Here is a 25,779-nt window from a genome sequence, read left to right as displayed (position 1 = left end):
GGGCCGGAAGCCAGACTAGGGAGCAGAAGACGGGGGCGAGGGATCCAAGGGACAGTCGACGGACCAGTCGACGGACCAATCAGCCGAGGAGAACGAGCCCAATGACTCTGAAGAATGTGCCGAGTAGCTTAACAGGTGAACCTGTAGGTTTTCGTAGATGCACACATGTAGGTAGGATACATATACTTCTTTGTACGTGGTATAGCCATAGGTAATAAGCTACTCCCAAAAACGACGAATAAAGCACCCAGGTGAATTCTTCATCCCAACTGTCCACATAAAAAGAAAGGCATTGAGTTTCTGAATAGTCGTACTCAAGATGCTCCTAACGCACAAGACTGTGGCCATGCGGCGGTACCGGGATCCGCCCACCGACTGGCCGACGTCTCTCGCCCCCGGTGACGATGCCGCGACTCGTCATGCAAGCTCTTGTCCGCCAAAGAAGGCGCCCCCCTCACCAGACGCCCGGAATCACGGCCCACTTGCGGCCGACCTTTTCGCGGCCAAAGCGCTCGACATACCAGGCCTTTCCCCGGACGGCCCGCGGCAGCATGGAACACACCTCGTTGGTCAGAAACGCCCAGGCCGGCGCGCACGACCAGCCGGCCGCCATGAGGAAACCCGCCCACTCAACCCACTCGCAAAGGTAGTGCGGGAAGAGCATGTATCGGAAGAGCCCGGCCTGCGGGATCTCGTAGTAGTTGGTGGTGGCCCCTCGCCCAGCCTTGTTGTTGTCCTTGCTGCTACAGCCCTGCTGCTGCTCGCGCCGCTGCCGCCGGCGGCGAATCTCGCGCAGCTCCTCGTCGTGGAAGAAGTTTGCCGACAGCCCCGCGTAGAAGACGGCGAGCCCCAGGGCAAACTGCGGCAGGGGCGACTGCGCGGCCCAGGCGTCGGCGGTGACAGGCCCGTAGGCGGCCAGCCAGGCACCTAGGCAGGTTGCGTTGAGGAGCTGGAAGCCGAGGGCCATGGCCCAGACGAGGACGTGGATGGGCGCCATAGACGGCTGCAGCAGGGGGAAGAGGAGCGCGCGGTACGTGTAGTGGATGACCTGGGACGTGTCAGTCATGCTTCTTTCAGCGCGTATGAGCGACAAGGAGAGAGAGAACAACGCACAAAGAGGCCGGCCAGGACTCTGTTCTGCCACGGCAAGTCGTCAATGCCGTGCTGCGCCGGCAGCGTGCGCATGACATACAGCAGCGTCAGGAAGCCCGGCGCCTCCATCGTCATCCAGGCCGCGCGCCCCGGCAGGTTGAGCCGGCTGGGCGTCGACGTCTTGCCCATGCCGTACCAGCCAATCACCCACTGCAGCGACCCAATCTGCGCGCCCCTCTGTCGTCAGCACACGGCTCATCAGAGCGTCTTGCCAAGGGCCGAGGCCGTACAGCGGGATAGGCAAACTGCCAGAGCTTCAGGATGAGCCCGTAGTGCGCCCGCGTCGGGGGCAGCCATCCGTCGAGGAGGCTCATGATGAGTTGCCTTTGCTCTCCTCTGCACGCGTCTTGGCAGTATGCAATGCCGTCGCTGCGCTGCGTGGGGCTGTAGTTGCAGACTCGCGTCGCGTGCAAAGTCGACGATGTCGTCAGTCGTTTATGTGGGGCAGATACAACCATTGATGACTAGGCTACCAAGGTCCGTCTTTCAATCCATGGCTGGCAAACAAACACACAACCTCTGGTCCTTTTCAAGTCAAATCAGTCGCACCAGAGGTTATCCTGCGCCATTCATCGACAAAGAAGTGGCTAAACAACAAGGAATAGAGAGATATATGTATATGTATGTCCCGTGCACGCAATCAATCCCGTGCAGCCTGCAGTCTCCCAAACGCCATCCCTCGCTGCTGCTGCTGCAAGTCATCAAGGCCGTGTATATTTATGTGTGTGTTTTGATGCCAACTCAAAGCCCATTCCAGCCCAAATACAGGGAATGGAAGCATGGGGGCAAGGCCACCTCCCAAGCAAACACAAGGGAGGCTCGCCATCGAGTCTCACCACGTCCCAAGTGCTCTCACATCACCACACACTCTCGCTCTCTCCCGTGCCCGCCCCCGCTCATGGGACCCAGCGCCACCCCAGGACTCACAGGCCGCCCCCTTGCAGACGGGCCTGCCGGCCGCTGTGGCCTAGGCGGCCCCTGACCCCTGGCGCCGCTGCTCGTCCTCGGCGCCGCCTGGTTGCTTCCCGGGTGACTGGGATGACCCGCCGGCGGCACAAACGCCGGGTCCTGCGCCGCTTGTTCGTAAGACGGCGGCGCGTCCCTCCCCCCGCTCTCTGCCCGCCGGTTCACGCCCGGCCTGCGAGGGGGCACCAGTGGGCGTACCTGCTGCGGCTGCCGGCTTGGCTCGCTCGGCTGCCGCGTGAGCGGGCTCCCCGCCATGCCGATGCCGAGCCCGATGCCGTTGGAGCTGCCCGGTTCCGGCCCAGCGCTCCCGCTCGACGTGGCTCTCCTAGAGTTCCTGACCACTGGCGTTGGTCGTTGTGCTTGCTGCTCAATGTACTGTTCCGAGAGTATGCTCTCTCGTCGCCGGCGGGCCTGCTCTTCGCGGTGTCTATGTTCCTCTTCCTCTTGCAGTTGCAGCGCCAGCGCCAGGTCGCGGTCCTCCTGCTCGTGCTTCGGACTCGTTGGCCCCTGTTCCTCCTGCTCTCGCCCCTTGCCACGCTTGCATTGCATCGCCGTCCACTCGCCACCGCCCGACGAGGTCCCGCCACCGCCCGCACTGCCTGCAGGCGCCGCGCCCACGACCCGAAAGTCTCCTGACAGGTACTCGGTCCGCTCTCCGTTGACATCGACGAGGCTCTCCCACACCACCTCCTCGTGGCTCCCGTACCCGGCGTCTGTCACCAGGCTAAGCAGCTTCGTCGCCCGCGGGTGACAGTACAAGGTGCTAAAGTGATCGTTTCTGAAAAGTATGGCAAAGGTCCCGGGGCGCATGGCCTTGGCAATGACCCCGATGCCCCACGGCGTGAGCTGCGTCGCCGATTCTTCCAAAAACATCTTAATTGTCATGATATCCTGGTAAAGCTGTGCCTCCGTCTCGGACAGTTCGCCATTGGGGTTCGACAACTTGCCCTCGAGCTCCTCTTCGTGAAACAGCAGGTTTTGTACCTCTTCATACGAGGCCCCCCGCCGTTCAAGTGCCTCGTACGCCGGGTCGGACCGAGACGGAAGCCACCCGTGAATCAGAGGAATGGAGAAGGTGGCGTACAGGCTCATCTCCATGGTGTTTTCAAAGGTCCCCGGAATAAAGTCGCCGCGTTCGGCTGCATCAAGATGCGTCAGCGATGTGCGCTTGTAAGCCGTCATCATCTCCGGGGTAGGCACGAAGCGTGGATTGACGTTCATGCCGGTGTGGAGGCTCTGAAGAAAGGAATAGAGATCAGAAACGTCGGGCAGGGCGTCCTCCGAGTTTGTGCGCCGCGGTGACATAAGCTCGTCGAATACGGCGTCGAGCAGCAGATTGAGGCTGACTTGCTCTCGCGACCGGAGAACCTGCACCAGGGCCGTATCGGGCATGTCGGCCGGCGTTGTTAACGTTAGGGCGTTGACCAGCGCCACCAGCGGACACGGGCCATTTTTGTTTTGTATCAGGATCGGAGATGTGCGTGGGTTGCTCATCGATGTGTCGTCGTGCCAGCGGATGTTCTTGACCTGGTACGTCTCGGATTTGGCATCAATCGGCCGTCTGGAGGGCACCCATTTCGGTCGGCTGCTGTCGCCCCTAGGGGGCAAGGGAGGCCTCTCACTCGACTCTGCCTCTTCGTCGGCCGGCGGCTTCGGCGGACTCGACGACGGATCCGCATCTATGAGATTCCAGTCGTCGAGCTGGGCTTGCTGCTCCGGAGGCAGATCCAAGACCTTGGCTTTGCCCCTATCCAGCGCTCCGAGGTCATCCCAGACATTCTGGTCCTCTATGAGCTCGTCCGATATGGCCGTCGCCGGGGGTGCCTCGGGAAGAGCCTTGTCATGGTCGGGCCGCGGGTCATCTTCCCACGTCGGCTCGTCCTCGGACGGCAGCGACATGAGTGCCGGCGATGCAGCAGCAGCGGGCACTTTTGCCGGAGGGGTCGGGACTTGGTTGCTTGCCCAAGGATCGCTCTCGGCGTCGTCCAAGAGGGATTTCTGGATTTTTGGAGGGGGCGCGTTGTGGGCAACACCGGGTGCCTGCCACGGATTGCTGCCCTGGCCGGCCTCGTCCAGGTCCAGCCTAGCGAAAGAGTCGACAGGCACGGCGTCGTTTCGGTGAGGCACCGGCTTTCGTTTCAAGAAGGGGTTCGTTTGCGACTTGTTGTCGCCCGTCTTAAAGGCGTTAGGGGCTTGACCAAGCTTGTCAATGTCGTTTGACTGCTGCCTCGCCTCGTCCCAGACGTTGCTGTCGTCCTCGTCGCCGAAATTCAGAGGTGCCTGGCCAGGCCTCAGAGCAGCGGGGACGCCTTTTTGGCCGGATGCCGGGGCGGCAGCCATCTTCTTTCGACTTGCTGCGTCCTCCCACACGCTCTCGCTCAGCTCGTCGCCCAGGGGCTGCTTGTGAGCGTCCGGCGGCGGACGGGGGGCTGAAGCTGGCTGCTCGTCGCCGGGCAGCTCTTGGGCGGCCATGTTCGGCAGGGCGCCGTTGTCTGGCCAAAGCCGTCAAGTTGAGATGAATCTATCGAGATACGATTGGATTGGCCCACGGCGTCTTCCAGAAAAGACGATCTGACCGAGTTGTCGGACAAAGCAGGCAGCAGCAGCAGCTACCGTCATGTACAAAGCATGAATCGGGGGCGATGATGTAAGCGGGGCGCGGCCGAGTGGAGATTGCATCCACTAGCTTGTAGCGGCATGTACTCCGCATGTATCAGAGACTTGGCCCTGGGCCAGTGAATGCAGGCGGGTGGGACGTACGGAGTACAGGTAATTACTGATGCTTGCGCAACGGGTAAACGGGGCTGCTGCGCTGGTCCCTTACTTCGTTTCCCCGTGGCGGTGCAGTGTGGCGGTGCAGGCCCGATGATGTCGCCCTCCTCCCTCGCTTCGTCGCGCTGACGCAAGCCGGTGACGCCCATCTCGCTGCCTCCCGCCTCGGGGTCGCACGCGTCTCGGCGCCGGATGGAAGACCGCCGACACGAGTCATGGATCGAGGCTCAAGCTCCGGTCATTTTCAGCTGCTGCCACGTCCCCTTCTCCTGGCCAGCATTCTTGTTCGATTAGTCTTCGCCGCCAGCCAGGAGCAAATAAGGGCGAGGATCTGATTGGAAACAAACGTCGTTTTGCGTCAAGGCTCCACCTGAGCAGAAAACGCTCGCCCCTGAATAATCACAACACCCCCATGATCTGTCCACAAGCTCGCTTCCCCCTGGTCAGCTCAGCATGGCCAATTCTGTTCAAGCCAAACCGGCCACAGTTGGTTACCTTGCCATTGCAGGCTACGTAGCCCTCCTTCGCAGTGCCCTGCCCGAACGATGAAGAGAAAAACGCCAACTCCAGGCTCTCCGTTGCATACAGCAAGGGTGTGCTTCCCCCGCGCGGCTCCGTGTCCCAACAAGACGTCTCACCGGCTGATCCCAAGAGTCCTCATCCTCTCACATGACGGCATCCTCAGTGCATCTGCCTGCGCCATCTTGTCCACGTCCTGGTAGAACCAGCCGACCGCGTCGCTCCGCATCTGCTGCTGGTACATCATCTCGTTTTCACACTCGCCGCGAAGGCGCCGCACCAGGTTGATCTCGGCAGACCGGTCGAGTTGGCTGAGCTTGGATTGGCTGTAGGACCTGATGTCGGCCGGATCGACAAAGTAGTGGATCTTGAGGCTGGGCGTTGTGCGGCCTTGAGTGTAGGGATGCTCCGGTTGATCGTAGACCATGCCGGGGATCGATGTTGACGAGGAGCCGCCGGAGAAGAGAGACGAGAGGAGGGGGAGGATGAAGAAGAGGATGATTGGCAAGAGCCCGATGATGTTTTGCAGGTTGGCGCCTTGTTGTTGTTCTTGGCCGGGCTGCGCCTCCTGTGGTCGTCGCCTGGGTCGTGCGCCCCCAAACTGGTGCACGCGAATGCCGGGGCCACCTCCAAAGTTGAAGACAAACTGCGGACCTGTATCAAACGCTAATCAGTCAGCAGTGTTGCGTCTCCCGGGACGAGCATCAAGGCGGCCATCGTCTTCTCACCTCCAAACGCGCCGCCGCCGCCGCCGCCACCGCCAAAGAAGCGCGCGAACATCTCCTCGGGGCTCAGCTCCTCTTCCCACATGCCGCCACCTCCGCCGCCCATGCCTCCGCCCATGCCGCCAGAGCGTTGCCGGGAAGCGAAGCCGGCAAAGGGGTTCTGTGCCTGGGCGCTGGCGAACCTGCTGTCTGGATCGGTGCCGAACTTGTCAAACTTTTCCCGCTTCTCCTTGTCGCCGAGGACGCCAAAGGCGCGGCTGACCATCTTGAAGGCCTCGTCTGCGTGCTCGTGGCCATTCTTGTCGGGGTGGGTCAGCAGCGACTGTTTCCGATAGGCCTTTTTGATGTCCGAGTCTGTGCACGAGGTTTTGACCGTCTCGAGGCCGAGGATGTCGTAAAAGGCCGTCGCGTCGCATCTCCGAATGCGCAGGACGGCCGCCTTTTGCTCAACTGTGTAAGTACGCCCCTGGTTCCCCTGTTTGTGATCGCGGGACCGAGCCGACGAGTCGCCCGTGCTGGCGCCGGATGCTGTTGCGCTCGGCATCGAAAAGCGTCAGATTGCGGAGCTGCTAGGAGGGAGAGGGCATGCAAGGGTCCCAAGTCAGTGGGACCGACGACGCCGCAGCGGATGGTAAATGGAAAATCGGCCGGGTGGTCGATGGCGGATGCGGTGGTCGAGGTTGGTCGGAGGAGAAGGTGGCTTCTTGGCGAGGGAGGAGTGGCGTTGGATGGAGTCGCAGCCGGTACAAGCCGCAAGGACCACGAGGGATCAAAGGGAAATAAGGATGGCCAAGGTAGCGAGCAAGGTCGTCAAGAAGGATGAGGCCTGCCAGACACAGTGTCCTGGTCACAAGAGGCAATCAACGGATCTACACAATGATTGTCTGCTGGCCGTGTCCGTCGAGCAAAATGCAACCGCAAGCACTCGCTCCTCCCTCCATCCTGTCTAGCTGGGGAGCTACACCACGTGACGCTGACAGTGTCTGTCTGCCTACCCTGAAGCTCTGTAAGTCTGCACATGAAACTGCCATTACTTGGCCCAAAGCTTGGCACCGTAGGCAACGTTTCCTGGTTCTCACCTGCACTCGGAGGAGCGCAATTTGAAATACTTTTTGGTTTGCCATGTCTGGCACATTTTCGCTCGTACAGAGCCACACCTGCGAGCGAATCAATCGTTCAGTTGACTCTCAGCTTCTGTTACACCAACACACATAGACAGCCCGGCGTCTTCCTTATGCAAGTGCTCAATAATCACGTATAAAAGGAATAAAAAAATAAGAAGGAAATAATGGAATTGACAATGAAACATGCCTTCTCCCACTCTCAACCCGCATTGTGTTAGAAAGTCCTCCATTGTGGCGGCTGGTAGAATCAAGGCAGATCACGTGACAACCTCCAAGCCCCGCAGACATTATCCCCAGCACCTTCAAATCCAATCCCCCGTCACTGAGAGCCCGCCGGTGACAACCCGCAACGCGACAATGCAGCCCACTCGCCTGCTGCTCAAACGATCCGTGTGGAAAGGTACGCGCAGAACGTTCCATCCCCACTTGTCCTCAAGCGACCGATGCTAATCGTCTTTCCCTCTTGCTAGGCCCGCACCTTGTCCCGTAAGCATCCATCGACCCGTCCGCCGCGCATCCCGTCCCCGAACCATCTAACCCTGTCGCTGCTGCGTGTCCAGACTGTCGATCGTGTGGCCCAAGAAACAGGGCGACAACGTCCCTCCGGTACGCACGCAGGCCCGCTCGGCCACCATCCTGCCCAACTTTGTCGGGCTCAACTTCGAGATCCACAACGGCCGGGACTATCTCCCCGTGACTATCTCTGAGGACATGGTTGGTCACAAGCTCGGAGAGTTTGCGCCGTACGTCCGCCCTTCTCACCTGGGAAGAGAAATAAGGCCCTCGGCTGTCATACCTACGCTCGTGTACTAACGCAACAGCGCAGGACGCGGAAACCCAATATCTGGTCCAAGTCTAAGAAATGAGCAACGAAAACCGAGCGAGAGCGACGGCTGGCGGAGCACGACTGGGCTACGCGACTGCCGCCACACTTATACCCTGTACGAGAATCTGTATCAACAGAGAGTGACCCCCGTCAAATGGCCAAGATGATTAGAAGCATTGTATTGCCCACCTGGGAATATCATGGCTTTCCAGTCTTGCCGATGCCGTCAATGTTGCCAGTGTAGCCCTTGCCCATTCCATGTCCTCTCCCGGAAACGCCGCCATTATAATGAGACCAAAGAAAGAACCATTCAACGCCATGCGTAAAGGCAAAGCCATCCCATCATCCCATAATGCCATCCCAACCCCCCGGGGAAATTGTCGCTCAGCAGGATTCCCGGGTTCTTTATCGGTAAAACTCGCTGCGTTTGACATTGACGCCATACTCGCCCACGGCCATGCCCAAATCCTCCATGGTCAGCACGGTCCTGTTTTGACTGCCGCCCTGGCCGCCGCCTCCGTAGCCGGGCCGCTGGATGCCCAGCGGGGGTCCCTTGCCCTGGTCCTTGTTTCCCGGCTGCCCGGCCTGCTGCCCGGGAATGGGAAATCCGGCCGCTGCGCCGAGGGACCCCATCGGATTGTTGGCATTTGTGTTGCTGGCGCGGATGCGGCTGTACTGGTACGCGTCGGCGGCAATGTCGGCGATGAATTTTTGCGTCGCGAGCGCCAGCAGCCGCGCCAGCCGGGCATCTGTCTGAGGCGGCGGCGGGAGCCCGGCCTTTGTCATGTAGTAATGGGTGACTGCGTCGGGAATCTGCGGCGCGGGGAGGAAGAATTGCGTTAGTTTTTCTCCTTCTTGACAAGCTGAGCGTACCCGGGACGGGAAAACGCACTATGGGAGCGCAGTCGTCAATCTTGTGCAGAAACTCGCGCAGCGAAATGTCCTTACGCGAGGCCAGTCTTGATTCCGGGGCAACGGTCGCGGGCGGATTGACTGGGTTTGGCGCGTCGGCGGGGGCGCGGTTCTCGCTCTGCCCGTTTTGCGTGGGAGGGCGCTGTTCGGGATTTTCAGGTGCATCGCTTGCCATTTTGCCGATGGTCAAGAGAGTCGAGCGACGAGTTTGTTGACGAAGTTGGCGGAACGATGTCTTGACTTCGAGTCGTGAAGGGCGGCCGATGCGACTAGGCTCCGGAGTCACGTGATTCAAGATGACGTACAGAATTGCTCAGTCAGCTGGCAGTCGAGTGCTGGGCAGAGAATGGCTTCAAGGGTGGATCCTTTCATTTCGTAATACGTATATCGACTCAATCAGCAACCCGCTTTTACTTTGTGCCCCTCGTGACGGTGGCCCCCATGGCACCAACGCCTCACCCTGGTCAGCGCTATCCTCCATTTTCGGGATCAAGCACACAACATAGTCTATCGTGGAAACTATCATGGCATCCCAACCTTTTCCATGACGACCAGTGGGCTCAAGCCTCGTGGTACTACTGAGCTCGGAATTCACCGCCAAACGCCAGCCATGCCGCCCTTCTCCCGGTGGGCTTGCTTCATCTTACTGTTGGTACAGACTCAGGTTCCGTGGGTTCCAAAATGTTGCCTTCCACCACATTAACCGAGCGCAACGATTCAGGGGGCGGTAGAGTATTCAGCTCGCCGTCATCTCCTATTGGCTGGCCGCTGTGCCACCAACCCTTTATACCGGAAGCTTGAACTTCTGGCCCTTGAGAACCTTGGTGTAGTAGATGTAGAAGAAGTCGCTGTAGAGAATGGTCTGGATCAGGCCGGCAACAATGGCGATCCAGTCGGGCTTGTGGGTGGGTTCGGCAAAGTATCTGTAGATCCAGTTGGGGATGTAGAGGGCTCGGTAGCTGCCGAGGGCGAAGAGGTAGTGCGTCGTGATAGTTTCGGCCTCGCCCGTCCTCTGGAGCATGAAGAGCTGGGGCAGAATGGCGACAGACTCGAGCCAGATGGAAAAGGCCCAGAGGATCTCGGAAACGGTGTACTTGTAGGGGAACAAGACGGCCAAGATGGCCGCGCCCCCGAGCAGGTACTGGACGCGAAAGGTGTCGACATTGGGGTCGTTGGTGGGCTTGTACGCGTTGGTCATGAGGTAGATGATGTAGCCCTGTGAGCCGATGAAGAGGACCTTGAAGACAAGATTATAGATGCTTTCGGTCGCGAAGAGATCTGCGGACAGGTTAGAGAATGAGAATGCTGCGGCGTTGCGGGACACGTTACCAAGATATCGAGTGACGTAAACGAAGAGATAGAGAGCTTGCGACTTGAAGGAGATGCCGGAGCAGCTCTGCGCCAGACAATTAGCATCATGCAGGCCCAAATAGCCGATGGGGGAGCTGTACATTCAGCTGCACCATTTTGTGCAGCAGGATGAAGATGCTTGCCAGATGCGAGAAATCCGCTGCGATGACAAGAGTCAGCTTGGATGCTCAAGCAGGGAAGCCAAGGAGCAGAGCGGCGACACACGAACCGGCGACGCGGAAGACGTTGAGCGACATGATGAATCGGAGCAGCCGTGCCGCAGTCGTGGGTCGTGGGAGGTCTGGGTGCAGGCGAGCTGGGGTGTAGCTGCAGAGGCAGCGGGCGGCAGCTTGATCGCAGTCCGAGTGCGTGTGCTCCGAAGCTGGAAGGGCGCGGAGGCTGCCGTGAGGATAGGCGGCGAGGGTTGATTTGCGTGGACAGACGGATGGCGTGGAGGAAAAAGGACACGATCGCGACTCTGGATCACCCTGGTAGAGGGGCGCAGGAACAGCGGGAGTGCAGTCCCGCTTGGGACTAGCGCTCATTCAGTCCATCCCTGGCAGGTACTGTCTACCTGAATCGCCGGGCCTTTTGTGTGAAAGCGTAGGTCTAGAGTACACTGAAGTGATTCGCCATCTCATAATTCCTCGTGCATGCACTCAGCTCGCAGACCCTGACTTTCATGGAAAAGGCCCGTTCTGTAATTACGAGACGAGATGCCGCTGGGTCCCGATCCTGACAAGGGACGGATAACTCGTGCGTACAGTAGGGCGAATGAAGGCGGGCGGCCCTCTGTATATCGAGCCACATGTCGGGGCCCGCGCCTCAGCATTCCGGGCCGCAGGCTGTGGCGCAGGCTCTTGCTCGCAAATAGGGAGTACCGTAGTGGAACTCGGCCCACAGTCAGGCATCGGTGACGTAGATTAAATTACAAAGCATCGCCGAACTTGCCCGAAACGCTCCTCTCCGTCCTCCGCCCTATTAAGGCGCCTTGCCCTCCGATGGCTCTCTCATGGAAGACCACCTTGGTTTCTGCATCCTCTGTATCGCGCCAACGTTCTATCTCTCGCAAATCCCGACTCTCTTGAGGAACCGCACCCCATCCAAAGTCACAACCACCGCACCACTCCTTTTCCAGAGACGCGCGCATACATCTACAGCTCGGCGCATTCCTCTTTGCTTGAGACTCCGGCCCATTCGTCTTGCCGACGACAATGAGCGACGCCGTCTCCTTGGCCGAGTCGTCCGGCTCCGAGTCGGGCTGGATGACCATGACAATTAGCCACCGAAAACACAACTACAGCTTTGACCTGCCCGACGACGCCACCGTCGCCGACCTCTTTGTCGAGATCGAGGCCGCCCTCGATATCCCCGTCAGCAACCAAAAGATACTGGTGCCCAAGGGGCCGCTTCTCAAAGCACCCTTCAAGGACGCCAACATGTCCCTCCACTCCCTGCAGGGCAAGGCGTTGACTCTCATGGGCTCGGGCGTCGCCGAGGTGCAAGCCGTCAAAGGCATGGCCGAAAAGGTGGCGAGGAGAAATGCCGCCCGGATAGCCCAGAGGGCCAAGACGAGGACGACGAGCCGCAAGAGCCAAGCCAGGTCCGCCGACGACGCAAAATACACCTTTCTCCAGGTGCAACCGCTGCAGGGGCTGCCGCACCCGGAGCGCAGCCAGGCGCTGCTTATGCGGCTCAAGGAGGACCCGGGCATTAGAGCCGCCATGAGGAAGCATAAGTTCACCGTCGCCCTCCTAACAGAGATGGAGCCTCTGTCTCATACGCAATCGACGCACGAAGGCACCTCGCGCATCCTCGGGCTGAATCGCAACCAGGGCGAAGTCGTCGAGCTGCGCCTGCGGACCGACGCGCACGACGGCTATCGTGACTACAAGACGATCCGCAAGACGCTGTGCCACGAGCTTGCGCACAACGTTCACGGCCCGCACGACCGCCACTTCTGGGACCTCTGCCACCAGATTGAGCGCGAGGTCGATGGCGCAGACTGGAAGACGTCGGGCCGCACCATTGGCGAGACGTCGCGCTACACCATCTCGGGCCAGGACGACGAGACACACGAGGACGACGGCGGCTGGACCGGCGGAGAGTTTGTCCTCGGCGGCGGCAAGGACCAGAGCCCCGGCATGAGCCGCAGGGAGGTTCTGGCGCAGGCGGCCCTGGAGCGACAGAGGAAGGAGGCCGGGGCCGAACGCAAGGCTTGCGACGCCGCAGAGAAGGGCTGGCGGCCGTGCCAGCGCTCACAACAGAGCGACGGGACAGAGTAATGGTACTCTCTCCTCGTGGTCCTGCCCACCTCCGTCTACTGCGGCAGCTGCATTTGATCTCTTGACGAAGCAGGCAGCGCGACGATGATTCTTGTACGAGCGTGTTTCTCCTGGAGTTGAGCCTTTGCTTGGGTGCATTTACACGATTGGATTGGTTAATGCTGCATGGCGATATCAAGCTGGGAATGAATTTGTGAAGTGGAGTGTAAGATACAATCTTATGAGGCTCATGTGAGCCAAGCTCTTGACATGTACTGTTACGATATATTGGCTTTCTGGGGAAAAGAGGAGCGAGGAGGCAACGGATTGTTAGTAAGGCAGCGGATCCATGTCGAGCCCCTGCACCGTGAGCTTGAAGGCATCGTTTCTGGAGTAGCTCCCCGCCGTGTCGATATCTAGCCGCCCGCGGATGCAGTCCCGCATGTCGACGTCGGCGTAGATGAGGCCGTCGTCGTCTTCCCACTGCGGCCCGGCCAAGACGTCTCCAAACGGCGACACGATGCACGAGCCCCCGCGCGAGACAAAGTCGTGTGGCGACGGCCGGGCATCGACGGCGCTGTCGTCGTCGTCTTCTTGGCGGCACAGGACAATCTCGTTGCCGTCGTCATCGAAGACGACCGACTTGCGGCGGTGCTTGGGACGCGGCGAAGTCGTCGACGGCAGGGCCGCAGGGCGGGCGTCACGGCGGACGCACATGTTGCTGCTGACGACGAAGCAGCGGCCTTCGACGCCAATGGTGCGCATGAGGCCGAGCCAGGCATCGCGGCCGTCGGCGGTGGGCGCAAGGTAGAGGTTGATGTTCTGCGCGTACAGGCTCTGGCGCAGCAGCGGCATGTAGCTCTCCCAGCAGAGGGCGGCGGCGAGGTTGACACGCGTGCCGCGGATGGTGGTGGAGACGGCGCGCAGGGTGCTGGGGCAGCCCTGGGCCCAGACGAGGCGCTCGGTGCCCGTCTGCGAGGAGCACATCAACGGGGAAGAGCGGAGGGCCGAGGGCCGAGGGCGCAGCGTACCGGCATGACCTTGCGGCGCTTCCCGACGACGCCCTCGCGCGGGCAGACGTAGACGGCGGCGCAGTAGAGGCTGCCGCCGGCCTTTTCGATGCAGCCGGCGACGAGGAAGACGCCCGTGTCGCCGGCAATGGCCTCGAGCGCCTCCCTGGTGCCGTCGCCGCGCACCGTGTCGTGGTCGCCGAGCTCGCGGCGGAGCCAACGGGCCCCCGCGCCGGCGCCGTCGCCGACCGTGTCGCCGAGGTCGACGGCGGCGTCGAAGTAGCGCGCAAACTCGTCGCGGCCCTGGGCGGTGCGCTCGCCGACGACGCAGCCAAACGAGGCGCCGCGCGGGTAGCCGCCCAGGTAGGCCTCGGGCAGCACCAGCAGGTCGATGCCGTGGCCGGCCGCGCGCCGGGCCAGCGCGCCGAGCTGAGCGAGCGTGGCCGACGTGGTGGGGCCCGTGGCCGGCGAGGCCGTTCCGATGCGGATGGATGCCGCTGCCGTCGTCGACATTTTATTATGTATTACTCTGCTGGCAAGTTGGAGGTGCGTTCGCGGCGCTGGTGCTTGGGACGGGACCGAGGGGGAGGAGGGTCATGTCTATTTATGGCGGAGCCAATGTGCCCGCAGTCGCCACCGTAGTCTTACAGTGTGTTATGCCTTGCCGCATGGGTGGGATGATGACCCCAGACTTCTACACGGCTCGTGAGGCGGCATTGGATGTAAGCATTGGTCGAACACGCAACATGTTCCACCTTGGCGATCTATTTCGGACTGCTCGTGCACAACCTCAGGCCGCCCTGAATTCCCCTTCTCGGAGCTGCTGCCGTGCCCGGCGTGACCTGCAAGTCCGGCATGCCGCCCACTGGCGGGCATATGCGAATATTGAACGCATGTATCAACGGGCGAACGCGCTGAACCCATACTTACTTGATACATGGTCGCATCGGCCTGGCGCCATGCCGCAAAGCCCAGCTATTCAGGCGCCCTGGTCTGTAGAAGGGAGTCGGGTTGACCAATGCATGCAGCGCTTTCATTCCAGCAGTGAGAAGCCATGGGGCAGAAAGCAAAGCCACGCAGGAATCAACCCACGTCTGCAATATAGGCCGGCACAAGCAGCATAATTGATCAAGGGTACCTGATAATGAATAAGCGCCCTAGTCTGCATCGATCTGATCCATCTACGGCAGGCGCTAGCACGCCTGCAATTCTTCCGTAGTATAGTGGTCAGTATGCAAGCTTGTCACGCTTGAGACCCGGGTTCAATTCCCGGCGGGAGAGAATTTTTGGGCCTTTGCTTTTTTGCTAACGCTCCCCTTTGTTCCCTCCATCTTCTGTTCTTTTCCTGGTCACTGACAGATGCGTAGTCTGGGTGCAACAACGCCTCCACCGCTTACACCAATTGCGAGGTAATGGGCTCCCCATGATGAATTTAATTCTGTTGCGTCGACCTGTCGGATATTGACATACAAGTCACTGTCCACTAGCTGTGGCGGCGGCTGGAAGAGTAGGCAACACTCGCACGAAACCCTGAATTGCCCCCAAGACTGAAATATTTGAGCTTCGGGACTCGACTACAGGTGTTCTCCGAACCCCAAGATATGGGCTCAGATGTCGGACATCTCGTCTGTGGAATTCATCTCGACCTATCGACGTTGATTGGCCACATGGAATATAGTTCAGACGACCTCCCCCGACGAGTTCAACTTCACGGCCACCCGAACATAAGCGCAGACGTGAACACTGAACACCAACTGACGATCCAAGGTCGAAGCTGCTTCGCAAGGTTGACGCCCACGCCACATCTTGGCCCTCGTCATCGGGCAATATACAGTGTTAGGCGAGGATGGGGTGAAGCTCGTTTGAATTTGTGATGCCTTGTCTGGAAAGGGGCAGTCCAGCTCAGGAGCCAGAACTGGATTGTGGTTGGGTAATGAACCTGCATCATCAGGCATGCTACGCATCAAGCCAAATAGGAGTGGAGAAAACCAACTCGGATAGTCCTCCCCTGAGGAGTCGACGTGGGACGGTGAAGGGAGCATGAGAAATGGCTTTGCCAGAAAACCAGCTTGACATGCAGTAGAGATTGGATAGCCGGGACCTCGGCGGATCATTACAGTACGAGTGATGGCCGTCCGACCCACCATACCACACTCGGGTAATGAAGTGAAAGCAGGAACCCACTGTGGACGGGAAGATGCGGAATACAAGAGTTGGGGTGGAACCCCTTTCTGGGGTGGAGGACGGGCACTTGGCAGTTTGTCGGTGTCGAGCGCACGGCGCATGCCCCCCCTTGAGCACGCTGCAAGCAAGAAGCAACTGAGCAAGTGGTGATGAGTGCCGTAGAAGGGGCGAGACGAGCCCTGATCTGCTGGTCGGCCTGCAAATCCTTCTGTTGCGTCACCAGGCGGCGTTTTCTCTCCACAAATAACTTGCTCCTGTCTCGAAGAGTTGACAAAGTCTGGAGGGAGCGAACGCAAGACCCACGAGTTCCTCGTTAGCAGCGACGTCCTCATCCCTGACCGTCATTGGTGTCGTCACTCAGTCCATATCACGCTCCAGCCCGCATGACCACCGCTGCCTTCAGGCGGCTACCAGGGAGGCCTGCGGTAGAGTCGGATGACATGGCTGAAATTATCGACCATGACATTAAGAGCGGGGGCCTGAATTACAGAACTTGGACTTTGAGAGACGTTCCAGCGCATTATGAAGGGGGACAGAGGGGGGCTCTATATCAAGCACTCTCGACAAATAAGCAGCCTGCATCATGTAGCCCCTCAGACTGTTGGTTGGTGTTGGGCCTGAAGAACGTGAGCATGTTATCTTCTACGCCTTTTCGCCTGCATTGATTCATACCACCTCCTTCTCCACGGGGAGTGAACTGTGCTCCTTACAAGATGGCAATGCAAAGCCCGCTCACCGTCGTCATGTGCCTGTAAGCCGCTACACCTGACGACGGCTCGGCTCCCGCGCACCCCCCGCGGGGCCCCAAGACGTCGCACAATGTTGGTGGGAGTAGGGGTTAGCACCACTCGACTCCGTCCGAATCTTCGGATGCATACAAATTACAACATTCGAGGACGGAGGGGTAGGGGGAGTAGAAGGGAGGGCAAGGGTAAGGGCGGTATTTTTAGTGTAGACGGCATAGCGAAACCAGGTTTTGATCGCTCAACACTTGCGGCCGATGCCTCCGAGGTCGAGTTAGCACGAGGAGGCACCGGCAACTTGACTAGCCAAGCAACTTGACAACGAGGCTGGTGTTTGCCTACAGTCGTCGATGAAACGACGCCATCCCGCAGTCGCGGAGTTCATCCAGGCTAAAGGGGAGTTCGTGCCTTCGCATACGCAAGCATGGGAACGATGTTGGGTCGACGTATGTATGCAAGCTGTGGGCCCGGTTTACGCATAGGCGTGACCTGTTGTGCAGTCGCCGCGTGGTGACTTGCGTCAGTGACACAAGCCCCCTTTCGGAATTCCCGGTGCGAGATGCGTGGCCAAAGACAGAATGAACTGGGTGTCGGCTCCTGCTTCTGGCCCGTGGGCGAGAGCGATCCGCTCTTGGCTGTCTCACAATGTCGTCCCGGTGGATCCCCAGAGCGAAGGGCATTGACTCGCCCGATGTCGTTGGCATTGACGAGACAGGAGTCCCGAGACTAGCCTGATACGGCGATGGGTTGCCGTCTCAGCCAGGTAACCGATAGGCCTTCGTATAACCGTTGCCAGATGACTTCAAGTGATGGCCGCCAAGGCCATCGGCTCCCACGGTACACGCCGGCCCACCGTCGAACCGTGGAGCTGCTTGCGAACCACACCCACAAACTAGTCGGCAAGACTCTCATAGTAAGGGGTAAGATTCGACCCGTCACTCGTACCAGCATCGTTGGTTGAAGCTCGCACAGGACTACATGTACGTGTAGCCGTTGATTACATTGAAGCTCATAGGCATGGCCGGGCTCTAGGCATCCAATATTCTAGTCGAGTTTCCTTGGCTGGCTCCAATGTCCTGGTTCTCGGTTCTCGGTCCTCGGTTCCCAGTCCTCTCCCCCCCTTAACATGGTCCGACCCGCCGAGATCAAACATTCCATCCCATCACACAGTCGAACACTCCGGCTCCGCAGCAGTCAAACAACTATCCCGCTCCAGGTCCAAAAAATCAGGAATAACACAAATGCATTGTACCGGTATATTGGGCTAGACCCTGTTTTCCCGGTCGGTGCTGCTAGGCAGGCGATCAGCCGAGTGGCTGTCGCTCGCTCGGGCGATTATCTCTTGATTTAGTGCACCCTCGAGTCTGGGTCTGCCTGCCCCTTGAACCCAGAGTCCTTCGCTCGACCCCTCGAATCTCCAACCCTTGGCAGACGCATCCACCCACTTTACGGTCACTCGAGAAGCAGGTTGAACCACGTCATTGAATCATGAGCTGGTTATAACGAGCACTGATGCCCGGCGGGGGCACGGCAAACACCAGCATCCCCGGACCTGGCAACGGCCGACGCCGTGTCCCTTCGATGAAGAGTAGATGGTGCATCTTGTATAAAGGATCAGCCCGTCTTCCCGTTGAAGTCGTCTGAAGAAGCAACTCGCTTTAGCCTTTAACTCACCACAGGCTAATCCCGGCTTCTTTTCCGCTCTCGTCCGGTTTAAACGGGATTTCTTTCACTTTTATTACTCCTTCCTGCGACACTTATCAAGTCTTTTCATTCACCATGGTAGTGCTTCTTCTCTTCGTGGCCAGCCTGATGGCTACGGCTTCTATGGCTGGCCCAATAGAAGTTGAAGACAATGTCGCACACTTTGGCTGTGGCAATGCGGACCTTACCGCCGAGGAGCACAGCGTCTATTCGCGCCAGCTCGGGGCTAACCGGCCGCAGAATGATGACGGCAGTGAGATCCCGTTGCCTTTGTCCTTCGCATTCTGCTGCACACAAGAATCAGACTGCCCATTTGTGAGTTGAACGCAACCAGAACACACATCTACATCCGTCGTGCTCGACCGAGTTCTAACATGTGGTGTGATAGGACGCTCAAGAGATGGGACAGAAGGAGACTGAAGTGATGAACGAGTACTGGAACACCCTCGGAATCAACTGGAATCTCGCCACCTCCGTGAAGATCAGCAATGATAGCCGCTGTAAATTGGAGATTTTGAGCGGCCAACAACCAGATCTGGAAAGTCTAAAGAGCGCCGTCCGTGCACCTGGCTCGGAACAGCTCACCATTCTCTCCATGCCATCTAACAAAGGCGCGGGCACGAAGGGACAGTGCATTGTTCCGCAGGGGGAACCTCCTCTCAAGAAGAACGAGCAAAGTTTTGTAGATGGCTGCGTCATCGCCATGGATACCCTCCCAGGCATGGAAAACGCTGGCGCCGGCAAAAGGCCAACACAGAACGGTGGCTCAGGCGGAGGCTTCGGCCGCTTTTTCCGTCGCCAACAGGAGCAACGTCAACGTCCGAGCATCACCACCGTTCACGAGGCTGGTCACTGGCTCGGTCTTGAGCACGAACCGCAGCCGGGGGGGCAAGGCTTCCGTGCGGGGCGTAGGCGGGCAGCTCAACGGGGCAACGTCATGGAGCCGTGGTAAGAGTCCTTGAGCTTGACGGCGACGTTACCGATCTTCTTCTAACATGTGCGCATCAGGTCCCGCCCAGGCGTTAACTACGAGTTCAATGATCGGCAGAAGAGACAAGCGCGGCAAATGGCGCTGGCGCGTATTCAAAAGGGAAACTCGACTGATGGCACTGAATACAACGATGGAGGCGGAATCGGCGCAAAAGGATCACCTAACCAGTCTGGCTCCCCAGGGGCTCCTCAGGGTAGTCCCACTCAAGACCGTACTCGCGGAGGAGTCAATACCCCCCCAGGACCGATCGGCGACCAGGGTGGTCCCCGTCAAAACGGTCCAAGCCGAGGAGAGTGGCCAGCCGATCCTCTCCAGCCACCGTTTAGCGGCCCGGAAATCTTTAGAGGCGACGGTAGTCCCGGCGAAGACGGTCCAAGACGAGGACAAAAGCCGGCCGAGCCTGTCCAGCCACCGTTTGGCGGCCCGGAAATCTTTAGCGGCGACGGTAGTCCCGGCGAAGACGGTCCAAGACGAGGACAAAAGCCGGCCGAGCCTATCCAGCCACTGTTTGGCGGCCCGGAAATCTTTGGCGGCGACGGTCCAAGACGAGGACAAAAGCCGGCCGAGCCTGTCCAGCCACCGTTTGGTGGCCCGAAAATCTTTGGCGGCGACGGTAGTCCCAGCGAAGACGGTCCAAGTCGAGGACAAAAGCCGGCCGAGCCTGCCGACCCGGCGTTTGATCGTCCAAGAAACTTCGAGGGCGACGGTGGCTTTTCAGGCATCCCCCAAACGGTTTCAGAGGGTATCCAGGAGGGTCAGGGAGACTTGGGCGAAGGAGCCGGAGCACCCGACCTCAACACCAACAAAATTATCTCTTCCGGGATGAAGAATTTGGGCATGGCCAGCTAGAAGAGCTGTCAGGAGATGACCTAGGCTGCCAACGCACCCTTGCTTCATAGGCCGCAGACGACTCCGACGAAATCAAATAAAGCCGGTACCACACACACTTTTACGGGCTCAATACGAATCCTAATTAGTGATGGACAAGAGGCCGGACCTTCCACCCCCGCACGATTGAAGGGGTGGATGGGGAAAGGCAGGCATTCCTTTGGTGTCTGGAGGACCCGTGCGGAAAGAGGTGAATGGCTATTCCCTGGGCTGAGGCGTTGGTGTTGCTGTTGTGGTCACTGAGCGTCGGTCAGGCATTGTTGAGCGGGTCGGGCCTGAGAGGGGCGATGGTGGCGAGTCGCTTTTTACCTTTTCTCTTCTTTCTCCGTCTTTCCTTCGAGCTTAGAGGACAGGTGTTTCAGGACGACGAGTCCTATCGTATATAAGTGTTAGAAAAGATGGACTGCCCATGACGGGAATACATGTCTCATCGTCCATTGCAAAGCCGACCGCCCTCTGGTGGCTGAAGTCAAGGCCCCGAACATGCGTGACCCCTTTCTTATGCATTCAGAATCCCATCTGCCCTTCTGCCGTACTTCGTACTTTGTTACTTCGGCGTGTTCATGTAGATCGCTTTCTCTGGGCAAAGGACTTGGATTTGGAAGCTGCCGTATATAACATTCTCCATGTCATGTTGATTCAAAAATAAACACAAACTTTTGAGAGATTTGAGTATACAAAGTCGGCTTGCTTGCAGTGCATGGCGAAAACTGGATTCATCCGGCAAGCAATGTTAATTGTCAGCAGGACAACGATTTATAAACCATACTAATAATACCTCCACAGGGGGTGCCCCTATTTTGCTGGTAGTCAAGTGGTATTTGCTATGTTTGACAGTAATAATTAGAGACGCAGGCATAGCACCACTCGACTGCACAGCTCGGTAGATTTAAATATCCGACTACATTGATCTCGACATTGATCTCGACTCATTAAAATGCACAACTATATACGGATCAAGACAACTTTGGGCGCGTCCATACCGGAGATATCGGGTGTTGGTCCGTATCCATGGCGACTTACAAATGCAACCCGCGACGGTTCCACTACTCCATATATGCCACGCATATATACCGCCCCTGATTCGCGCCTCGTTCGTCTTGAAACAAACTCTAGACCCCTATGGAGCGTTACAGGGTTCTTCGTCCCGTGTCTTCTTTTCTTTGATGGCTTGAGTGTTGGGTTACGCAAACCTTCGCGCACCTCCGGGCAGCCCGCTAATTCCGAAAATGCCGTAAAGTGCGAATTCGGGCTTGAGGCACGCCCCGAGCCGGACTGAAGCACGAGCGGTGGAGTTCCCTGAGGGGCGAAAGTCGGCGCTCGAGGCCTAGGGCTGCTGAAAATGACACGGAGCCGGGCGGTGGTGGTTGTATGAGCGAGCACCTATAAGAACCCAGTCGCCAGCTCCCATCATCCGACTTGGTCCATCGCCATCAGACTTGAACCAAGATCCCGTCACTCAGAGCATCAATAAACACCAAAGCACACATACAAACATTCCAGCAACATGGCAGACCGCTACATCTCCGCCCACAAAACGCCCAACGGGCCGGGAGACGCGCGCCCAACAGCCGCCCAGATCATCAAGGACGAGGCCCTCGACGGCGGCCAGCTCGGCGGCCAGACCGCCCTCATCACCGGCTGCTCCGCCGGCATCGGCGTCGACACCGCAAAGGCCCTGTACGCCGCCGGCGCCACGCTATTCCTTACCGCGCGGGATCTTGCCAAGGCCCGCGCTGCGCTGGGGGATGCCCTCGTCGGTGATGGCGAGCGTGTGCACCTGCTGCAGCTTGACCTCGAGTCTTTCGACAACGTGCGGGCTTGTGCGGCCGAGTTCCTTTCCAAGAGCGCGACTCTCAACTTGCTGATCTGCAACGCGGGAGTCATGACGCCCCCAGAGGGCCGTACGAAGGACGGCTTCGAGACACAGTTCGGAACCAACCACCTCTCGCACTTTCTCCTCTTCAACCTCTTGCAGCCCGCGCTCCTCGCCGGCGCCGCTACCTCAAACCGGGCCTCGCGCGTCATCGTCCTCTCGTCGCTCGCCCACCGCTTCGGCGAGGTCAACTTCGATAACTTCAACTTTGACGGCAACTACGACCCCTGGACCGCCTACGCGCAGAGCAAAACTGCCAACGTGTGGACGGCCAACGAGATCGAACGGCGGTACGGCAGCCAGGGCGTCCACGCGTGGAGCGTGCATCCCGGGGCCGTGCTGACCGATCTGATGCGGCACATGTCCGACGCCGAGAAGACCGGGTTCCATGAGGACCCCTTGCTGGCCAAGATGTTCAAGAATTCGGAGCAAGGAGCTGCGACAAGCGTCTGGGCCGCCACTGCTGCGGCTCTGGAAGGTCAAGGCGGGAAGTACCTAGAGGACTGCCGGATCACCGGGCCCTGGGACCCTTCGGTCGGTGAGTTTGGCCCGGGGTACGCGACGTACGCGTATGACGTGGAAAAGGCAACCAAGCTGTGGAACAAGTCTAGGGAGTTGGTTGGTTTGCAATGATGGATGCTATAGATGAGCTGTTGGGATGCAACGATATGAAACGAACAGATGAATAGAATCGCACCACTCTTAGACTTGGTTCGTTCGTGAAGTAGTCGGCAGTGTTGGTATGATGAATAGGCTGTAAGCAAGCTCGGTGTTATTAAATGCGAGCCAACTGACGGAGCTTATTCTCACCAATCAGTCAATTCAATATGGAAAGAGTGCTGAAGCGAGGCACGTTGAGCAGACGAGAGTGACTTGAGTCGGAGCGACTAAGCAGGCAAGTAATTAAGCTCCAGCCGAGATGTGACTTTCTCGTTACTCCTCATAGGTTTCAATGCCTACAAGGTTTCCAAACTTCCTGTCATTGGGGACCTTCCCGCCTGGGTATAACATCGGATCGCACGCCCCTCATCGTCTCCTGGTCCGGGTGGCTACGGGCGCCGGCTCAAAGGCATTCTCGTCATCCGAGATCTCGTCGTCGCTAATCTCCAGCGCCTGCGCCTGCGTCGCCGTCCCCTGCGAAAAGTCGAGCATCGTCTGCCGCGTCCGGGCTGAGCCCCTCGTCGCCGCCGCCGGGGTCTGTCTCCTCGCCGCGGGCGCGGGCTTGGCAGCTTGGCCTCGTCGAGACTTGGGCGCAGGCTTGGGCGCCGGTGCCTCCTCGTCCGACTCCATGACGACGTCTTCCTCTTCCTCTTCCGCCTCGTCGCTCTCGTCGGCGGCTTTGCGCCCGCGACCCCGGGTGGATCGGGCAGGCGGTTTCTTTGCCGTCGGCTTTTTGGCTGTGGTTTTCGTCGTCGCCTTCGACCTGCCTGCGCGGGGTTTCGTTGCACCTTGAGAAGCAGGAGCCTCGTCATCGTCTACGTCAGGCATCTCATTGTCATTCGGTTGCCGTTTCCGCCCCCGTCCCTGTCCCCGCGATGATTTCCCCAGGCCCACCGACGTCGCATCGAGGGTTGCGTCCTGTGTGGGCTCCTCATACACCCACGCATCGGCTTCGTCTTCCCAGTTGCCATCAAAATCGCTATCCCAGGTATCGGGTTTGGGCTTGAGCATGCGTTTCCTTTGGCCCCGCTGCCTCGGCGGCGCGCTCGCCACCTGCTGTTCGATTCTTGAGCGATAAATGTCCATGGCGCTGTTCAGGTCCTCGTCGTCCGACTCGAGACCCAGAAGCTGCTTCACCTGCCCGGTGAGGTGCTCAGAGACAAACAGCTCCATGGCGTGCTTGTCGTCCTTGGAAACAAATTGGTTGACGGCGTCGCCAAAGGGGCCTTGGGGGAGAACCTTGAGGGACTGGGCGGAAAGAAACTCTTGGACGAGCGACTCAACCTTGACCATGTCGCCGCCATCGGTCATAGCCTCGAGAGCATCCGCTGGCGTGGCAGCAGTCGCCTTCCCTGAGGGGTTGTCAGCATGGGATGGGAAAGGAGAGGAGATCGAGGATGCGTACGCAGCGAGGACTTCTTGCGATAAAAGTAGACGACGTCGTTGGTGTTGGCCACCTTTCCGACGAAGCGGTTGGAGAAGCGCTGCGGATTCTCGCACTCGAATTGACCGCCCTCGGAGGCGCTGTACTCGACCTTGAGACGGACAAGTGGCAAGGGTCGCTCCTCGAGGGCCTCTTGGTCTGTTTGGATCGCCTCCCACTCGGCGTTGGCTTCCTGAATCATTTCCTCGACAACCTCCATCAGGCGCCGCGTCACCTCTTGCCTATTGTCCTTTTTCTTGTCCAACCCTTCGAAACGCCCGTCTTGGGCCAGCACAAGCTCTCGGGTGACAAACGGGCGGACAGTCTTGAGAGGTATCTTGTCGACGGAGAAGTCTTTGCCCGTGACGCTCAAAATGGCCACGTTCTTCTGGACAGCCTCTCCGGGAACCAAGGATGTGGCGACGGATGAGCCGGGTTGCATGACGTGAAAGCCCGTCTCAGGGTTCTGCGTGGGGTCGATGACGCATTCGTGCTCATGACCCCAGACGACGAGGTCGAGCCAGTCGGGCAGTACGTTCTCGGGCAAGTACGACGTGGCGGTGTGTGCGTGGTGATTTTGGTGGACGGCCAGCAGATTGAACCAGTCGCCAGTCTGGACGTTGGGACGGAACCATTTGACCTTGTGGTCTCGAAAGGTGCGAAACATGCGCTCGTCGCGGACATTGCTCAGCCCGAACAGAGCCAGCTTTGTGAGACCCTTTTGCAGCAAGATGGGCTTGGCCTCGATGTTGTCCGCCTCAGCCACGCGGCCAAAGTAGTTGAGCAGCCCGCTCGCCTGCAACAGGTCGAGCGAGCAAAAGTTACCGTCGCCCGAGGGATCGTCGTGATTGCCGTGGATGGAAAAGACAGGGATGGAGACGTTGATGTCCGGGTCCTCGTAGTTGACGTGGGTAAAGGCGCCCTCAAAGACCTCGGCCGCGTCGGAGAGGAACTCGAGAGGACAGGGCTTCATGCCGAGGCAGTTTTGGCGCAGGGTCCGCATGACTTGGTACAGCGACTTGCGAGACGGCTTGTTGTCGTGGAAGAGGTCGCCGGCGAGGAGAACCATGTCGACCTGGCGCGATGGCGTTAGCCGGCAGGGCACGCAGCGCTCGGGGGTCTGGGGCCATGTACATCTTGCAGCCGAGCAGCATTCATAATCTCGTCAAACGTGCGCCAGCTGTCATCCTTGCGAATGGCGTCTCGCTCCTCGAAGCCGACGTGGTTGTCTGTCGCGACGAGGATGCGGATCGTGTCCGCCTCTGCAAGTCGAGTCAGTCTATGGTGTGAAGAGCTGCAGGGCATCGGGCAGTCTCACCTGTGAATTCGGTCATTTCAAGAGGGCTGGAAGCCAGCAAAGGGCCCGAGGAAGACGCAAGCGGGTCGTGGTCGAATGAAGCCGAAGGCGCGAGGGTTAAAAGGGACGCGCAGGCCGTGGACGCGAAATGGTGCGAAGTCACGTGATGCACTTTGGTCTCAAACCAGCAGCTCTTCGGCGAGTGCAAGCACGACTTTTACGAGCGAAGCTGCTATGACCGTAAATCGAGAGATTACTGACAAAATGTACTATTGTTTGATGATACTGACCAGGAGAACCATACAGATAAAGCGTCAAGGCTAGCACTGTAACCACTTATACTGGACCTCGAGGAAAGGCCTCATGATTAGTCTATTAAAGCCTTACAAGGTG

At 58.9% G+C, this 25,779-nt stretch overlaps 11 protein-coding genes and 1 non-coding gene across 12 annotated transcripts; 5 read left to right on the top strand and 7 right to left on the bottom strand.

The window, feature by feature from the left end:
• Window positions 1-454: 454 nt before the first annotated feature.
• Window positions 455-1,466, bottom strand: HRG_01663 (3-oxo-5-alpha-steroid 4-dehydrogenase domain-containing protein; the record flags this gene model as incomplete). Its single annotated transcript, XM_044860134.1, has 3 exons — window positions 455-1,048; window positions 1,114-1,302; window positions 1,365-1,466. The coding sequence occupies 3 exons, from the start codon at window positions 1,464-1,466 to the stop codon at window positions 455-457; spliced, it is 885 nt and encodes a 294-aa protein (XP_044723767.1).
• Window positions 1,467-2,119: 653 nt separating this feature from the next.
• On the bottom strand, window positions 2,120-4,590 carry HRG_01662 (MINDY deubiquitinase domain-containing protein; the record flags this gene model as incomplete). The annotated part of the gene is made up of 3 exons (XM_044860133.1): window positions 2,120-2,185; window positions 2,317-3,679; window positions 3,746-4,590. 3 exons carry the CDS (start codon window positions 4,588-4,590, stop codon window positions 2,120-2,122), a joined length of 2,274 nt encoding a protein of 757 aa, XP_044723766.1.
• A 934-nt stretch (window positions 4,591-5,524) lies between these two features.
• On the bottom strand, window positions 5,525-6,678 carry HRG_01661 (dnaJ domain-containing protein; the record flags this gene model as incomplete). Its single annotated transcript, XM_044860132.1, has 3 exons — window positions 5,525-5,977; window positions 6,020-6,063; window positions 6,138-6,678. 3 exons carry the CDS (start codon window positions 6,676-6,678, stop codon window positions 5,525-5,527), a joined length of 1,038 nt encoding a protein of 345 aa, XP_044723765.1.
• A 937-nt stretch (window positions 6,679-7,615) lies between these two features.
• HRG_01660 (ribosomal protein s19 domain-containing protein) lies at window positions 7,616-8,124 on the top strand (the record flags this gene model as incomplete). The annotated part of the gene is made up of 4 exons (XM_044860131.1): window positions 7,616-7,658; window positions 7,729-7,744; window positions 7,819-8,001; window positions 8,085-8,124. The coding sequence occupies 4 exons, from the start codon at window positions 7,616-7,618 to the stop codon at window positions 8,122-8,124; spliced, it is 282 nt and encodes a 93-aa protein (XP_044723764.1).
• A 365-nt stretch (window positions 8,125-8,489) lies between these two features.
• HRG_01659 (transcription initiation factor TFIID 23-30kDa subunit domain-containing protein) lies at window positions 8,490-9,171 on the bottom strand (the record flags this gene model as incomplete). Its single annotated transcript, XM_044860130.1, has 2 exons — window positions 8,490-8,897; window positions 8,977-9,171. 2 exons carry the CDS (start codon window positions 9,169-9,171, stop codon window positions 8,490-8,492), a joined length of 603 nt encoding a protein of 200 aa, XP_044723763.1.
• Window positions 9,172-9,780: 609 nt separating this feature from the next.
• HRG_01658 (ER lumen protein retaining receptor domain-containing protein) lies at window positions 9,781-10,603 on the bottom strand (the record flags this gene model as incomplete). Its single annotated transcript, XM_044860129.1, has 4 exons — window positions 9,781-10,274; window positions 10,326-10,392; window positions 10,448-10,506; window positions 10,576-10,603. The coding sequence occupies 4 exons, from the start codon at window positions 10,601-10,603 to the stop codon at window positions 9,781-9,783; spliced, it is 648 nt and encodes a 215-aa protein (XP_044723762.1).
• Window positions 10,604-11,560: 957 nt separating this feature from the next.
• Window positions 11,561-12,631, top strand: HRG_01657 (WLM domain-containing protein; the record flags this gene model as incomplete). The annotated part of the gene is made up of 1 exon (XM_044860128.1): window positions 11,561-12,631. The coding sequence occupies one exon, from the start codon at window positions 11,561-11,563 to the stop codon at window positions 12,629-12,631; it is 1,071 nt and encodes a 356-aa protein (XP_044723761.1).
• Window positions 12,632-12,940: 309 nt separating this feature from the next.
• On the bottom strand, window positions 12,941-14,133 carry HRG_01656 (carbon-nitrogen hydrolase domain-containing protein; the record flags this gene model as incomplete). The annotated part of the gene is made up of 2 exons (XM_044860127.1): window positions 12,941-13,582; window positions 13,642-14,133. 2 exons carry the CDS (start codon window positions 14,131-14,133, stop codon window positions 12,941-12,943), a joined length of 1,134 nt encoding a protein of 377 aa, XP_044723760.1.
• A 696-nt stretch (window positions 14,134-14,829) lies between these two features.
• On the top strand, window positions 14,830-14,901 carry HRG_12064. The gene has a single exon. It is a non-coding gene; the product is annotated as a tRNA-Asp (tRNA).
• Window positions 14,902-18,374: 3,473 nt separating this feature from the next.
• HRG_01655 (uncharacterized protein) lies at window positions 18,375-20,091 on the top strand (the record flags this gene model as incomplete). Its single annotated transcript, XM_044860126.1, has 3 exons — window positions 18,375-18,566; window positions 18,640-19,199; window positions 19,260-20,091. The coding sequence occupies 3 exons, from the start codon at window positions 18,375-18,377 to the stop codon at window positions 20,089-20,091; spliced, it is 1,584 nt and encodes a 527-aa protein (XP_044723759.1).
• A 1,546-nt stretch (window positions 20,092-21,637) lies between these two features.
• Window positions 21,638-22,639, top strand: HRG_01654 (short chain dehydrogenase domain-containing protein; the record flags this gene model as incomplete). Its single annotated transcript, XM_044860125.1, has 1 exon — window positions 21,638-22,639. The coding sequence occupies one exon, from the start codon at window positions 21,638-21,640 to the stop codon at window positions 22,637-22,639; it is 1,002 nt and encodes a 333-aa protein (XP_044723758.1).
• Window positions 22,640-23,032: 393 nt separating this feature from the next.
• HRG_01653 (mre11 DNA-binding presumed domain-containing protein) lies at window positions 23,033-25,423 on the bottom strand (the record flags this gene model as incomplete). The annotated part of the gene is made up of 5 exons (XM_044860124.1): window positions 23,033-23,429; window positions 23,514-24,018; window positions 24,072-25,164; window positions 25,224-25,351; window positions 25,408-25,423. 5 exons carry the CDS (start codon window positions 25,421-25,423, stop codon window positions 23,033-23,035), a joined length of 2,139 nt encoding a protein of 712 aa, XP_044723757.1.
• Between the last annotated feature and the right edge of the window lie 356 nt (window positions 25,424-25,779).

This window comes from Hirsutella rhossiliensis (assembly GCF_020360975.1).
Source record: "Hirsutella rhossiliensis strain HR02 chromosome Unknown scaffold00002, whole genome shotgun sequence".
Lineage (NCBI taxonomy): Eukaryota > Fungi > Ascomycota > Sordariomycetes > Hypocreales > Ophiocordycipitaceae > Hirsutella > Hirsutella rhossiliensis.
This window is presented reverse-complemented; position numbering and strand designations above follow the sequence as displayed.